We start from the raw sequence: 16,846 nt of genomic DNA on the forward strand, positions 1-16,846 counted from the left end.
AGTGGGGGAGGGGCAGAGGGAGAACATCAAGCAGACTCCTCACTAAGCATGGAATCCAGTGCCAGGGGTCCATTTCACGACCGTGAGATCACGATTGGAGCTGAAATCCAGAGTCAGCCGTTCAGCCTTCTGAGCCACCCAGGTAGCCCAAGGTGTTCTATATTTTTTTATCAACAGTTGAAACAGACTGGTGTTTCTCTTAACTTTGATTCATAGTGATCAGAATTCATAAACTAGGGATAAAAAGGATTTTGTATTCTGTCTAGCACATGAAATCACAAGTATAGATATTATGGTCCATGAGAGGGAGGTCTTTCACTATCACCACAAGGGTCTCTGGCCAATTGATTATAGAGTTTTTTGTTATTTATTTATTGATTCGTTCATTCATTCATTCATGAGAGAGAGAGAGAGGCAGAGACACAGGCAGAGGGAGAAGCAGGTGCCATGCAGGGAGCCCGAAGTGGGACTTGATCCTGGGACTCCAGGATCACACGTGGGCCAAAGGCAGGCGCTAAACCACTAAGCCACCCAGGCGTCCCAGAAAGTGGGGGGATTTTGTATTCAGAAGCAGTACTCAGATGGGTAATTAAGAGAAATTAAATCTTTAGCACGTGTTTTCAGTGTTCCAGGGTCAGTATTAGAAAGTTAGCCAGGGGGATCCCTGGGTGGTGCAGCGGTTTAGCACCTGCCTTTGGCCCAGGGTGCGATCCTGGAGACCCGGGATCGAATCCCACGTCGGGCTCCCGGTGCATGGAGCCTGCTTCTCCCTCTGCCTATGTCTCTGCCTCTCTCTCTCTCTCTCTCTCTCTCTGTGTGTGTGTGTGTGTGTGTGTGTGTGTGTGTGACTATCATAAATAAATAAAAATTAAAAAAAAAAAAAGTAAGTTAGCCAGGCCCTCCTATAGCTTTTAGAGTTACTCTCAGGCTAGTGGTACAAGGTTGTTGAGATGACCAGGGTTCAATGTCATGCTGCAGTTCTTATCAAATGTTGAACTGTCATTAACTGTGCCCTTGATCTTGTTTTCTTGTTATAACACCTTTCTCTAGGTACTCGTCCTCACAAGTGCCCAGATTGTGACATGGCCTTTGTGACTAGTGGAGAATTGGTGCGGCATCGTCGTTATAAACACACCCATGAGAAGCCATTTAAGTGTTCCATGTGCGATTACGCCAGCGTAGAAGTGAGTGTTCGGATCCTAGTTGGTCCCTTTCTTAAGATTGTTATTCCAGGGATCCCTGTGTGGCGCAGCGGTTTGGAGCCTGCCTTTGGCCCAGGGCGCGATCCTGGGCTCCCAGTGCGTGGAGCCTGCTTCTCCCTCTGCCTATGTCTCTGCCTCTCTCTCTTTCTCTCTCTCTGACTATCATAAATAAATAAAAATTAAAAAAAAAAAAAGATTGTTATTCCAGGATAAGGATAAAAACTACCCAAACTGACTTCAGATGCGATAGAAAGTCTTACAGGATTATTAACATACCCGCTCCCCTTCCCAGCCACAAAAAATAATAAAACTGTAATGAGTGTGAAAGATTTACCCTTTTTTTTTTTTAAGATTTATTTATTTATTTATGATAGGCATAGAGAGAAAGAGAGGCAGAGATTTAGGAGGAGGGAGAAGCAGGCTCCATGCTGGGAGCCTGACGTGGGACTCGATCCCGGGACTCCAGGATCGCGCCCTGGGCCAAAGGCAGGCGCCAAACCGCTGAGCCACCCAGGGATCCCCCAGATTTACCCATTTTTTAAAAAGCACTAGTTCCACATATTTATTATAGGTAAGTTCTTTGAAACATCAAAGAGATAACTATACCCAGGGCATTTAAAAATGGGAAATATGAGGGAAAAATTTTTTAAATTTAAATAAATAAATAAAAATGGAAAATATGAGGACACCTGGGTGGTTCAATTGGTTAGGTGCCCAACTGTTGATACCACCTCAGGTTTTGGTCTCGCGGTTGTGAATTTAGGCCCCGGGTTGGACTGCACACTGGATGTGGAGCTTACTTTAAAAAAAAAAAAAGGAAAATGTTATCTCCTTTACTGTTTGAGGCTACACTGTGAACAAAACTGAATAAGAATGCTGCCAAAAAGAAAAGTATGTATTATTCTCACAGAAAACAAAAACTACTAAATCAAATTATTCGCCAAATTTAGTAATACATTTTAAAAATAAATGATTACTGGGACACCTAGGTGGCTCAGTGGTTTGGCGTCTGCCTTCGGCTTGGGGCATGATCCCAGGATCCAGGATCAAGTCCCATATCGAGCTCCTTGCAGGAAGCTTGCTTCTCCCTCTGCCCCTCTCTCTCTCTCTCTCTGTGTGTCTCTCATGAATAAATAAATAAAATATTAAAAAAAAAACAATTACTAAATAAACTATATCTAAAAGCAAGGAGAATTGAACATTAGGAAATTACTGGTGTGAGACGCCTGGGTGGCTCAGTGGTTGAGCGTCAGCCTTTGGCTCAGGGCGTGGTCCCAGAGCCCTGGGATCGGTTCCCAGAGCACTGGGATCGAGTCCCACATCAGGCTCCCTGCGAGGAGCCTGCTTCCCTCTGCCTATGTCTCTGCCTCTCTCTCAATGTCTCATGAATAAGTAAATAAATCTTTAAAAAAAAAAAAAAGGAAATTACTGGTGCATGCTACATTGAGTGGAACTATAAAATTCAATATTCATTACTATTTAAAGTCCTAGCAAATTAGCAGTAGAAGAAAATGGCTTTACTATAAGGAGTATATACCAGAAACCTGTAGTCAGTCCATCCCAGTTAACTGAAACATTGGGAGTATTCTCATTAAAATTTGGAACAAGACCACCCGCCTATCTGGCTCAGTTGGAAGAGCATCCAACTCTTGATCTCGGAGTTGTAAGCCCCCAAGCTTCATGTTGGGTGTAGAAATTACTTAAAAGTAAATAATAAAAATTTGGAACAAGATATCTGTTCTTTTTTTTTTTAAAGATGTTTATTTATTTATTCATTCATTCATTTAAGACAGAGAGAGACACTCAGGCAGAGGGAGAAGCAGGCTCCATGCAGGAAGACCGATGTGGGACTTGATCCCGGGACCCCAGATCATGCCCTGAGCCAAAAGCAGATGCTCAACCGCTGAGCTACCCAGGCGTCCTGATACCTGTACTTATTACTGTTTCAGCATCAACATTGTAATGGAAATCTCAGCTAAATAAATATGAATTATAAGTGATAAAACTTAGTTATTATAGCCATACTTGCTTACACAAAAAAATCCAAGAATATCATCTGAAAAACTTAGAGCAGTAAGAGTCCATTTAAGTGACCACATACAAGAAAAATACACAGAGCCCAGTAACTTACCTTAATATGATTGATAGCAGAAAATAGGTTCACATTCTAATAGAAATAAAATTATTTAGGGGTAAGCTGAAAACACAAAAACATCTGATACTGGGGCACCTGGGTGGCTCAGTGGTTGAGTGTCTGCCTTTGGCTCAGGTTGTGGTCCCTGGGTCCTGGGATCGAGTTCCACTTCGGGCTTCCTTTGGGGAGCCTGCTTCTCCCTCTGTGTCTCTGCCTCTCTCTGTGTGTCTCTCATGAATAAATAAAATCTTTTTAAAAAGTTTAAAAACATCTGATACATATCTGGAAGGAAATTGATCTGTAAATAAGCATAAACTACTATGGAAAATTTCAAACCTATACAAAAGCAGAAAACAGGGCAGCCTCGTTGGCTCAGCAGTTTAGTGCTACCTTCAGCCCCTAGGGCATGATCCTAGGTCTCGGGATCGACTCCCACGTCGGGGTCCCCGCATGGAGCCTGCTTCTCCCTCTGCCTGTGTCTCTGACTCTCTCTCTCTCTCTGTCTCTCATGAATAAATAAATAAAATCTTTAAAATAAAAATAAAACAGCTGATTTAAAATGTTTAAAAAAGAAAATCTACAGATATAGAATAAGATAATATACTTCTATAAATCTATCACTCAGGGATCCCTGGGTGGCGCAGCGGTTTGGCGCCTGCCCTTGGCCCAGGGCACAATCCTGGAGACCCGGATTGAATCCCACATCGGGCTCCCGGTGCATGGAGCCTGCTTCTCCCTCTGCCTGTGTCTCTGCCCCCCCCCCCCCTCTCTCTCTCTCTCTCTCTCTCTCTCTCTCTCTGGCTATCATAAATAAATAAAAATTAAAAAAAAATAAAACTGGCTGGCAATGGCCTATTCTTTAAAAAAAAAATAAATCTATCACTCAGCTTCAATAGTTACTAATAACCAATCTTGAGTCCTATGTCCTATCCATTTACTTAGCTTCTTTGGATTATAAGGATTAGAAAGCAAAGATTATAAATAATGAGGAAGAAATACCGTTATTTTAGACTTCGTATTCTAAACTTCAGTGTCCCAAAACTAAGCTTTTGTGCCTGACCCACAGCATTCACATTACAGGCAGTGTTAACGGAAGTAAGAAGTCTGATTACTAAAAAAAAAAAAAAAAAAAAAGAAGAAGAAGTCTGATTACTTTCATGTTTCAGGTCAGCAAATTAAAACGTCACATCCGTTCTCATACTGGAGAGCGTCCGTTCCAGTGCAGCTTGTGCAGTTACGCCAGCAGGGACACATACAAGCTGAAAAGGCACATGAGAACCCATTCAGGTAGGACATCTTCCCTCCGTGTACTAATGAGCTGCTTTTCAGTGGATCCCATGGGACCTTGTGAACCACCTCACACCCCTATTGCTTACCTGAATGGAAGCTGGCATAAAAGTAGTAGAATTGACAGATGCTTTTCTGGTATACCTTCTGAATTCATTGTTCTGAATATACATTGAAGAATGAAAGGTTTCAGCATTGGAAGTCTGGGTAGATTACCTAACCCAGCTCTTTTGAGTTTCCCCCATACTGTCTTTCCCTTAAAAAAAAAAAAAAAAAAAAAAAAAAAAGGCAGGGGTACCTGACAGGTTCAGTTGGTAGAGTGTGCAACTCTGGATCTTCAGGTCATGAGTTCAAGTCCCATGTTGGATGTAAAGATAACTTAAAAAAGAAAAACTTGTTGGTCCTCTTGTCACCCAAAGGCATGCCTTGTAGGACCAGCTCACTCTCTCATATGAGTGACTCTGGTGGAGCTAGCAGAGCAGAGCTGGAAGCCGCAGTTTAGGACTTGATTGCCATCTTGTGAGAACAGTTGCGAGCCATGCAACAGGCCTGAGATTTGGTCTAGCTGGTAACACTTGAGGATTCTCTGTAGCTTAGCTTTTCTGCCACCTGACTACACCTGAATTACCACTTGAATTACCCTCCAATTAAATGACAGTACTCATTTCATCTAATTTGTTCATTCTATATTTCCTTTTAAGGGGAAAAACCTTATGAATGTTATATTTGTCATGCTCGGTTTACCCAAAGTGGTACCATGAAGATGCACATTTTACAGAAGCACACAGAAAATGTGGCCAAATTTCACTGTCCCCACTGTGACACTGTCATAGCCCGAAAAAGTGATTTGGGTAAGTAAAATAACTAGTGGCAAATGAAAAAATATTTTTGAGGATTTGTGAAAATAGGAAGATCATAAATAACTTCCTTTTCTGAATTGTATATGTGAATGGCTTGCAACTTGACAACAGCCATCATTTAACAACTGTTTTTGTCTTCTTTTTTCTCTAACGGCAATCAGACCACAAGATTCTTTCCTAAATATATCTCATTTATAAATTAATGGGAGCTGTAATGAGAGGAAATGTTAAACCTTTAATTAGTAGCCCTTACTGGTAACGTTCAAATCTCCAAATAGGGAAGTGACATAGTATGATTCAAACTAGGGTCTGTCCATTTCAGTTTTTCTCAGAACACTTGTACTTTCTTTAAGTAATTAGACTGTTTTATTGATTGAATGATAACTATATTTCTGTGCATAATTAAACTACAGCTTATACAGAGGCTGAATTTATCAGTAGAAATTGTAGTTGGGGGACACCTGGGTGGCCCAGCGGTTTAGTGCCTGCCTTCGGCCCAGGGTGTGTTCCTGGAGTTCCGGGATTGAGTCCTACATTGGGCTCCCTGCATGGAGTCTGCTTCTCCCTCTGCCTGTGTCTCTGCCTTTCTCTCTCTAAATAAATAAATAAAATCTTTAAAAAAAAAGAGAAATTGTAGTCAGGTCATACATACTTAAAGGTATGGTCACCTGGATGTCTGCCTTTATTTTTCCTGTTTAAAAGAGATAAAAATATTGCCCTAGTCTGTCTTTCTTTTTCTTTCTTTCTTTCTTTCTTTCTTTCTTTCTTTCTTTCTTTCTTTCTTTCTTTCTTTCCTTTTTTCTTTTCTTTTCTTTTCTTTCTTTCTTTTCCTTTCCTTTCCTTTCCTTTTTTCTTTTCTTTTTTTCTTTCTTTTCTTTTCTTTCTTTTCTTTTCTTTTCTTTTCTTTTCTTTTCTTTTCTTTTCTTTCTTTTTTCTTTCTTGCCCCAGTCTTTAACCAAAATGCATTGCTCCTTGAATATTATTATTATAAACATTTTTATGTTTAGCTAAATTGCTGTACTTTACAACATGTCTTTTATTATTTTGTTTTACTTTCTTAACTCATTTGATGTTCACGGCAACCATATAAAGTCACCAATGCGTATTATTTTAGCTTTATAGGCGATGAACTTGACAGTCACCTGACAGATGGTTTTGTTTTGTTTTTTAAGATTCTCTTCATGAAAGACAGAGGCAGAGACATAGGCAAAGGGAGAAATAGGCTCCCCACGGGGAGCCTGATGCGGGACTTGATCCCAGGACCCCAGGATCGCGACCTAAGAAAGGCAGACCACTGAGCTACCCAGGTGCCCCCCGACAGATGTCTTGACCAGAGCTACACAACATAGCTTATAATGTCAAAGCTGGGCTTGAGTCCTCTCAAGAGCCTCGAGCCATTTCTTACACTGAGGAACATAAAAGTATCTGGGTCATAACAGGAGCATACTGAGCTACAGCATAAACATGGCCTATATTTCCTGTAGCATTGGTTTTACTCAAAATATTTTGAGTGAACTTATGCAATTTAAGTGATGTCTTAAAACATTTTTATATTAATATAACCATATTGAGCAAAATGCAGGCTAGCATGCATTTTTTTGTAAGGTATAAGTTTTTTTTTTTTTAATTTTTTATTTATTTATGATAGTCACAAACAGAGAGAGAGAAAGATGCAGAGACATAGGCAGAGGGAGAAGCAGGCTTCATGCACCGGGAGCCCGACGTGGGATTCGATCCCGGGTCTCCAGGATCGTGCCCTGGGCCAAAGGCAGGCGCTAAACCACTGCGCCACCCAGGGATCCCCCGGTATAAGTGTTTTTATTTCTCTTTAACATCTAATACACGTTTAAGGTGAAACCATGAGTTGGAAGCAGAGGATTTTGGGCTCCACATAAGACCCACGGGTCACTTGTTAATCCTACTGTGCTGTTAAGAGGACTTTGTTACAAGGATTTAAGAGGGGGATGCCTGAGTGGCTCAGTAGTTGAGCATCTGCCTTTGGCTCAGATCGTGATCCCAGGATCCTGGAATCAAGTCCTGCATCAGGCTCTCCACAGCCTGCTTCTCCCTCTCTCTGCCTGTCTCTGCGTCTCTGTCTCTCATGAATAAATACATAAAAATCTTAAAAACAAACAAACAAGATTTAAGAGTCAGTGTCCTCTGATAATTGAATGAGTTTTACTATTATTATGGTACAGAAACTAAATTAATATCTCATGGCAGGGTCACCTGAATGGCTCAGTGGTTGAGTGGCTGTCTTTGGCTTAGGTCATGATCCTAGGGGCCTGGGATTGAGTCCTGCATCAGGCTCCCTGTGGGGACTATGCCTCTGCCTCTCTCTCTCATTCTCTCTTTCTCTGTCTCTCATGAATAAATAAATCTTTTAAAAATAATAATAATAGTAATATCTCATGGCAGTGGATCTAAGCTATTAGGCCACTGTCTGGATTATCCAAATTTTAAAAATTATTCACTTTTATTATGCAAATATCTTGGATTATGCAAATAACTACTTGCATGATACCCCTTAGGTCCTACATAATAAGGAACATTACCTTCCAAAACCAATCCCAAAGAAGTTTGTGTTCCTTCTTTAAAGCAGGCCTGATTGCACGCTAATTATATAATTAAAATTTATCACTTTGTGACACAGGAAAGCATGGACTTTGGAGACTGACTTACTAGAGTCAAGATTCACCTCCAAATACTGCTTTTTTTCCCCCACCTGATATATAGGAAAAATAATTACCCAATTGTTACAAGTATTTCATAAGCACTTTTAGACTGATAGGCCTATCGCAGGACTAGAAGGGGAAGTTGAAACCTAAAAATTATTTGAAATAATATATGCATGTATGAAAGGCTTTCATATAATGCTGCACATGTGTAGAGAGTAAGAAAGAAAAGCCTTCCTTCACTTCCATTCCCCAGAATTGGTCCTCTTTAAGTCTGTTTTGATATCACTCTGAGTGAAGCAGATCAGTAGCCACATAAGTTCATGATCCCACATGCAGCTAAGCTTACATTGTTCTTGGGCAGCCCAGCTATTTGTCTTTGTCAGGTATGTTCCCATTTTTCTCACTGAGTTCAGTCATTCATTCATTCCACAAATGTTTGGGTGCCTGCTATGTGAGAGACACCATGCAATGATTCAAAGTTGGGTGAATCACCTGAACTTTGTTTAAGCCTCTAATCCTTCCTCCCCTTTTCCTTCTACCTCCCTGGTCTCAGTAAGTGACCTCTTTTCCTACTTCATAAAAAAAGTAAAGGCAACAGATTGGAACTCCTAAATTCCTGTTATCAAACCTACAAACCTATCTGCAGTCATCTTCTCTTTGCCCATTTGCTACAAGAAAGTTGACATTACTCTTATTTGTGCCTTGATCCTACTCTCTTGCCTTTGCAGCATTTATATTGTCATGTACTGCCTCCTTAACTCTTTATGCTTTCTTTCCTAGATCTTTCTCCTCAACTCTAAACATGCTTTTATTTCTCCTGTCTTAAAGAAAAAATCTTCCCTGTCTAGGTTTGACTGTTTTTTTCTTTAAGTCTCTAATTTTTCCTGTTAAAACATAATCTGGAAACCTGGAAATATATTTTTTTTAAGATTTTTTAAATTATTCTTAACAGACACACAGAGAGGTGGAGACACAGGCAGAGGGAGAAGCAGGCTCCCAATAGGGAGCCTGATGTGGGACTCGATCATGGGACTCCGGGATCATGCCCTAAGCTGAAGACAGATGCTCAACCCCTGAGCCACCCAGACATCCCAACTTGAAAATTTTTGTACATAGAAACTTTTATTGCTATTTTTAAAATTTAATTAAATTTTTTTTGTTAAGAACACTTAAGACCTTAAAAAAAAAAAAGAACACTTAAAATCTAGCATCTTAGCGAGTTTCTAATGTGTAACACAGTATTATAAACTATGGGAATTAGTGGCGCCTGGCTGGCTCAGTTGGTAGAGCGTGTGACACTTGATCTCAGGTTTGTGAGTTCGAGCCCCATGTTGGGCATAGAGATTACTTAAAAATGAACTTTTTTTTTTAAAGATTTTATTTATTTATTCATGAGAGACACAGAGAGAGGCAGAGACACAGGCAGAGTTAGAGAAGCAGGCTTTCCACAGGGAGCCTGATGTGGGACTCGATCCCCAAACCAGGATCACACCCTGAGCCAAAGGCAGATGCTCAACGGCTGAGCCACCTAGGCATCCACCCACCCCCCCCCCCTTTTTTTTTTTTAAGATTTTAAAAAATAGGGGATGCTTGGGTGGCTCAGCGACTGAATGCCTGCCTTTAGCTCAAGGCGTGATCCTGGAGTCCCGGAATCAAGTCCCACATCAGGCTTCCTGCATGGAGCCTGCCTCTCCTTCTGCCTATGTCTCTGCCTCTCTCTCTCTCTCTCTCTCTCTCTCTCTCTGCGTCTCTCATAAATAAATAAAAGATTTTTAAAAAGGATTTTAAAAAATAAACTAGGAGAATTATGGTATACAGTAGATCTCTAGGACTTATCTTTAGCTCGCTTATTATTTTATTTTATTATTTTACTTTATGTTACTTCGGTGTTTAGGTTTGACTTTTTATGAGGATTGGCAGGTAAGGAGATAAGAGTTCTATCCTTCACAGTTCTCCTTCCTCAGTTTCTGATTGTCTTCCCATCTAGCTTACACCCCATTCTGTACAGTGACATTTCCTAAAATCACTAAATACCACATTGCTTAATGCGGGAAACATTCCATTTACCATCTTTCTTGATCTCTGTAGAGTGTTCTTTATAGCAAGCTGTGCCATCCTCCTTGAAACACTTTCTTCTCTTGGTTTCCATGGCACTATATCCTGTTGGCTTTCTTCTCTGACTCTTCTTTCTCCGCCTTTTCTTGTTTCTTGTTTTAAACCTTTTTCCTCCCATTGCCCTTACCTCTTAGTTTTCCTAAAGCATGACCCATACTCTTTCTTTATCTTAGTGATTTCATCAGCTCCTATGGTCTAATTTAAATCCTAGTAACTATAGTTTGTTTGGTTTTTTTTCTTTGTAACTACAGTTTCTATTCTAAATCTTTCCTTTGAGCTAGGCTTATCTAGCCCTTGCCATCCTTATCCTCACTTTGATATCATTGGCTTTTCATATTTAACATGTTCAAGAGGGTCTAAAACCCACATGTTCCCTTTCCCCAAAAACAGAGGACATTAGTCCTTTTCCACTGTTTGTTGTCGCAGCAAATGGCCCCAACTGCCTACTTGGTTTTGACTTTCAAACCCCAAAACCTGAAGGTTGTCTCTGACACCCACCTTTTTTCTTGATCTGAATTCAGTGAATAAATCCTATTGATGCTACTTTCTGGGTTTCTTATCAGTTCTCCCTGCTTCTTCCAAGCCACCATCTTCTCTTACCTGTCCTGATTCCATATCTTAACCAGTCTTTCCACTTCTATTGTTTTTTTCATCTTTTTTTTTTTTTTAAAGATTGTATTTATTCATGAGAGACAAGAGAGAGAGAGACAGAGGCACAGGCAGAGGGAGAAGCAAACTCCATGTAGGGAGCCCGACGTGGGACTCGATCCCGGGTCTCCAGGATCATGCCTTGGGCTGAAGGCAGTGCTAAACTGCTGAGCCACTGGACTGCCCTCGTCTTTTATTAATTAATTAATTAATTAATTAATTAATTATTTATTTATTTATTTATTTATTTTATTTATTTATTTTTGCCCTCGTCTTTTATTTTTATTTATTTAAATTTTTGCCAGCATATAACACCCAGTGCTCATCTCTTCACGTGTGCTACTTTTCTGCCCTCTTTTTCACCTTTTAATTCACTTTCAGGACAGCACCCAGAGTAATTATTTTAAGAAGCAGAGAAGAATGAATTATTAACTTGTTTAAATGCTCGTTTGTGGGCAGCCCAGGTGGCTCAAGCGGTTTAGCACTGCCTTCAGCCCAGGGCCTGATACTGGAAACTTGGGATCAAATCCCACGTCAGTCTCCTTGCATGAAGCCTGTTTCTCCCTCTGCCTGTGTCTTTGCCTCTCTCTCTCTCTCTCTCTCTGTTCTCATGGATAAATAAAATTTTAATTAATTAATTAATTAATGCTTGTTTGTGTTGTCACAAGTTAAACTGGGCTTTATGTTTTGCTTTCAGGTGTCCACTTGAGAAAGCAGCATTCCTATATTGAGCAAGGCAAGAAATGTCGATACTGCGATGCTGTGTTTCATGAGCGCTATGCCCTCATCCAGCATCAGAAGTCACACAAGAACGAGAAGCGCTTTAAGTGTGACCAGTGTGATTATGCTTGCAGACAGGTAGAGACCTTCATAGTTTGAAAGCAGTTGACTCCTCATCGGTGTTAGATTTTTATCAGAGGGTTTTTAGATTCCTTATACGCTATTTTTAAAGATGGTATTTTTAAACTGATTTATGAGGAATGTCACCAAAGGTCTTACTTCTTGATTTTATCACTTCAGTCTCCAGCTGATGTTTTATTCAGTTATAACCTATCTCCCTCTCAGGCAAACTATGGCTGCTTTCTCAGAACTGGGAAATTAAGTCCAGGGCCTGAGGGAAGGGAAGAATGTGGTACTGGAGCCTGGCGGGTGATCTAGACAAGCAGCCAATAGGAGGGAGCATATCTGTCCTGGGATTTAAGGAAGCAGTTTTGCACCCCAATAAAAAACTTTAATCTCTGGACAGCAGTTTTAAGCCTAAATCCTTCAGAGAGAAAGGCCTGTCAATGTCAACCACATGTATGCAAATGGTGGCTGTTGTAGCAGCCCTATGACAGGCTCTGAGGCCTCTTCCTTCACCCACTGTCTTTAAGGAGAGGCACATGATCATGCATAAGCGTACACACACCGGGGAGAAGCCTTATGCCTGCAGCCACTGCGACAAGACCTTCCGCCAGAAACAGCTCCTCGACATGCACTTCAAACGCTATCATGACCCCAACTTTGTCCCTGCGGCCTTTGTCTGTTCTAAGTGTGGAAAAACATTTACACGCCGGGTAAGAGTCAGAACTTTACTTCCCTTATCGTGGTTCTTAGTAGCATGTTCTTGATCTTCCACTGCAAAGCAGGCCGGTTGGTTATAAGCACAGAGATGCCTTATCATTTGGAAAGGCCTCTTATACTCACTTGAAGGTTTTCTATATGTGTGTGTGAACCCTTCTGCTGAAGGGGGACTCAGTATCTGTGAATAGGTCTGTCTTGGATCTTCCCTTGGGCCAATGTTATGTCTGCACAGGACAGGGAGCTGGTCTCAGTTTCCGGTGTTCCTCCTGCCTGCAGGCTGCTGAGAGGACCCACCCTCCTCTTTGGAGGGCCTCTTTTTTTTCTCCCTCTCTCTCTCCCTTCCTTCTCTTTCCCCTTCCAGATGGAGACCATTTCCCTTGAATGAGGAAGGCTTGTTCAGGATATGCTTATTAGTACATACTGGAACATTCAGACTTAATATGAATACCCCAAATTTTTATTTTATTAAACTAAGATAAGAGAACTTCTAACTTCTGATACCAGCTTTTTTTGGTAACATAAGTGAAGATTTTGTTTCTTTCATTAGAATACCATGGCAAGACATGCTGACAATTGCGCTGGTCCAGATGGCGTAGAAGGGGAAAATGGTGGGGAGACAAAGAAGAGTAAACGTGGCAGAAAAAGAAAGATGCGTTCCAAAAAAGAAGACTCCTCTGACAGTGGTGAGTAACTTATTTCTTGATTTTGTTACCCGTGGTAGATTTTGGTGCCCAGTCGCCAGTACATTGATGTATGCATATACTGGGATAGAGAGGTCATTACTCTTACTTCCTTTATATATACCCTCTAGTCTTTCTAATACCAGTTACATATTTACAGCAGCAGCTAGTTTGTTTCTGGGGAAGTTTTTTTCCTCCTGGTGTTCCATTGCTTGGTAGTATCTTATATGTTATATGTTCACTTACAGCCAAAGCAAAAGTAGTATCTCAACTCATTTATCTCAGATTAGTGATATTCTAAGGCCAGCAGAGCTTCTTTTCTATGTTCATAACTTTTACATTTAGGAAGCTGGTCTAGATTTGAGCAATGAATTTATGGACATGAAGAAGGTTTCTTAAGCATCTTGACCAACTTCTGGTTTGACTGCCTGTGTCAGCCTAGCCTTGAGATGTGTTGATCAAATCCATGAAGGTCAGCCTTTCTCTTCCTACCTTAATCTCTCCATTTTATAATGTAACACTTTGCCTGTTTTCCTACCATTGATGCTTTCGGGGGTGTTTTTTTACTTCTAGTCATGAAATCCAGGCAGAAGGTATTCTTTGAGGTGCTAGACTCATGAAGAGGGAGGTAGAACAAGAGTGTCAGTAACGGAGGAGTCACATTTGATTGTACACGCTCATTTCATGGTATTAGGCTCTGTAATGTGAATGCTTGGGCTACTGGCCAAGTAGTTGAGAGAGCACATCTGTGACTAAAGATTTAAGCTTTTTATGGTAAAAGATATATGTAAGGGGTTTTGTTTTGGGGAATACACTTCCCCAGAAGTACCATCAGACTGGCAAGTTTATAGATGGTGCTTTATGTGTTTCTAAAGCTCCTTGTTTCGTCTTTTGCATTGTTAGTAATAATGGGGAGGGATTAAAAATTTTGAAGATTGAACATATTTGAAAACTTCAGTCTCTGTTGATTTTGTCTATAACTTGCTCATGAAAGCACTAAGGTTTTTGTTTTTTTTTTTGTATTTATATCTGTAACAAAGTCTCTTTTAGTTTTTGTGTGTTTTATTTTAATAAAGCCTTTTCTGGTTAGAACTTTACCTTTTTCTGGGAGAATATTCATCTAGTAAAGCATAAGAGTAATTTATTTTTTTGCTGCCTTTTCCAGAAAATCTATTTTAATCATTATCTTCGCTGGGTTTTCAGTAAACATGCCTCCTTGAAAATGTCGGTTTACTTAACTTTTTAAAACCACACTATACTCTACTGGGGTGCCTGGATAGCTCAGTGGGTTGGGCATCTGCCTTTGACTCAGGTCGTGATCTCAGGGTCCTGGGATGGAACCCTGTGTTGGGCTCCCTGCTCAGTAGGGAGCCTGCTTCTCCCTCTTCCTCTTCCCCTCCTCCCTGCTCACACCCCATCATCATCACCACCGACCCCACCACCACCAAGTAAGTAAATAATCATTTAAACACACACACACGGGATCCCTGAGTGGCGCAGCGGTTTGGCACCTGCCTTTGGCTCAGGGCGCGATCCTGGAGACCCGGGATCGAATCCCATATCGGGCTCCCGGTGCATGGAGCCTGCTTCTCCCTCTGCCTGTGTCTCTGCCTCTCTCTCTCTCTGTGACTATCATAAATAAATAAATTTAAAAAAAAAAAAAATAAAAAAAAATAAACACACACACACACCCCATTGTGGGATCCCAAGGGGGGATGGCCAAGAAATTAACGAATGGACTATTGGGAGTTTTGGGGGAAAATCACAGTCCTTAAGTGCTACCAGAGATCCACAGGTAACTTTGAGCTGAGGATCTCTTTGTAGGTGCTTCTAGTTGCAGAGCCTCCTAACTGCCACAGATTTTGGCCCTTAGCCTTCTTGGTTATAGTACTACCTTGTTGACTTTTGTGGTTCATCTCCTAGTAAGATCAGCTTCACTGCCTAATTATGCGTCGCCAGAACATCTTTCAGCTCTGATGACGTATCTTTACTGATAGTTCCTAATAGATATCTGCAATTCCTTTTTTTTTTTTTTTTGCTTGCTTGCTTGCAATTCCTTCTTTTGTCTTTGGCATTGCTGGCTTTAGGGCACACTTGGATTCTAGGCCTTATACCTAGTGTCTTTTTTATCAACCCAGAAATTCTGGGCTTTCCATCCCTCTGCTGACCAAGGCCACACAGTCATATTTGTCTTCTCCCAGATGTTCTGCTTGTTGGCCATCTGCAGAGATTGACCAGCAGAATATACTGCTATTTTCAAGGCTTTTTGCCAGAATGTCTCCAAGCCAATAAGCCTTTGACCCTATTAACCTTCTTTGTGTACCTCCCCCCCCACACACACACTTCTGACTGAATTTGTTTGGTTTTCTAGGCACTGGGCCAACTTAGGCAATAGGGGGCTTAAATAGTTCAAGAAGGAAGCATCTCGTTCTTTTTTTTCTTTTTTTTTTTTTCTCGTTCTTAACACACTGCCACATACCAGTATGTTCCCCACATTTTCACTTAAGATTTGACAAATAAGGCATTTTTTTCCTGGAGATGAGGTGTTTATTCCCAGATTTCAAATATGTCTAGTTCTGAGAAAGAGGGCATAACCTGTGTTTCTCAGAGGAAGGCAGGGAGGATACTTTGTGTGCCATGGCAAGGGTGAGGGGGATAGCAGGATCTCCTCAGCTGCCTCCAGGGCCAGGCAGCAAAACCGCCCTAGACCGAGGCCAGAGGTTGGATTCTGGCTGCTGTGGTGTAGCTGTGCCTTAAATCATTTAGCTTGTCACTTTTTCTATACAATGAGGGTAACATCTCTTACTAAATGAAATAATGAAGCCTAAATGGAATAATAGAGAAACTTAAAACTGATGCATGGTGCAAACAAGAGCTGTGTCTGTGTAGTAGAGTGTAAGTTTCAGAGCATGATTACATGCATTGTAGTTCAATCCTTTTGATCTTCAAATCACTAGTAAGTAGATTGGAGGTGCTTTAGAGATGATATCAGGAAACTGAGCTTCACTGTGGTCATTGTCCCAGGTCACACACCTAGTAAGGGATTCAAAGCTGCTTGTCAGTATTCTTTTTTTTTTTTTTTTAAGATTTTATTTATTTATTCATGAGGGACACAGAGAGAGAGAGAGAGAGAGAGAGAGAGAAAGAGAGAGGCAGAGACACAGGCAGAGGGAGAAGCAGGCTTCATGCCGGAGCCCAATGTGGGACTCGATCCCGGGTCTCCAGGATCAGGCCCTGGACTGAAGGCAGCGCTAAACTGCTGAGCCACCCAGGCTGCCCTTCCTTTTTTTTTTTTTTTTTTTTTTTTAAGATTTTTTTTTAAATGTATGTATGTATGTATGTATGTATGTATTCATTCATTCATTCATTCATTCATGAGAGACACAGACAGAGGCAGAGACATAGGCAGAGAGAGAAGCGGGCTCCTTGCAGGGAGCCCGATGTGGGCCTTGATCCTGGGCCAAAGGCAGGCGCTCGACCACTGAGCCACCCAGGCATCCCTTTGCCAGGTGGGTTTTTTTTTTTCTTTTTTTTTTTTTTTAGATTTTATTTATTCATGAGAGAGAGAGAGAGGCAGAGACACAGGCAGAGGCAGAAGCAGGCTCTATGCAGGGAGCCCGACGTGGGACTGGATCCTGGGACTCCAGGGTCACGCCCTGAGCCAAAGGCAGGTCAGACT

At 41.2% G+C, this 16,846-nt stretch overlaps 1 protein-coding gene across 5 annotated transcripts in view; it reads left to right on the top strand.

The window, feature by feature from the left end:
- The window catches only part of CTCF (CCCTC-binding factor), a 57,123-nt gene that overhangs the window by 35,663 nt on the left and 4,614 nt on the right, over nucleotides 1-16,846 (top strand). For all 5 annotated transcript variants that reach the window (XM_055306924.1, XM_055306922.1, XM_055306923.1 and 2 more), the window contains 6 exons: nucleotides 1,051-1,184; nucleotides 4,503-4,623; nucleotides 5,325-5,474; nucleotides 11,622-11,782; nucleotides 12,298-12,480; nucleotides 13,035-13,170. In XM_055306924.1, coding sequence (XP_055162899.1) covers nucleotides 1,051-1,184; nucleotides 4,503-4,623; nucleotides 5,325-5,474; nucleotides 11,622-11,782; nucleotides 12,298-12,480; nucleotides 13,035-13,170 — 885 coding nt within the window. The remainder of the gene's footprint in view (nucleotides 1-1,050; nucleotides 1,185-4,502; nucleotides 4,624-5,324; nucleotides 5,475-11,621; nucleotides 11,783-12,297; nucleotides 12,481-13,034; nucleotides 13,171-16,846) is intronic.

This window comes from Nyctereutes procyonoides, unplaced genomic scaffold, assembly GCF_905146905.1.
Source record: "Nyctereutes procyonoides isolate TBG_1078 unplaced genomic scaffold, NYPRO_anot_genome, whole genome shotgun sequence".
NCBI lineage: Eukaryota > Metazoa > Chordata > Mammalia > Carnivora > Canidae > Nyctereutes > Nyctereutes procyonoides.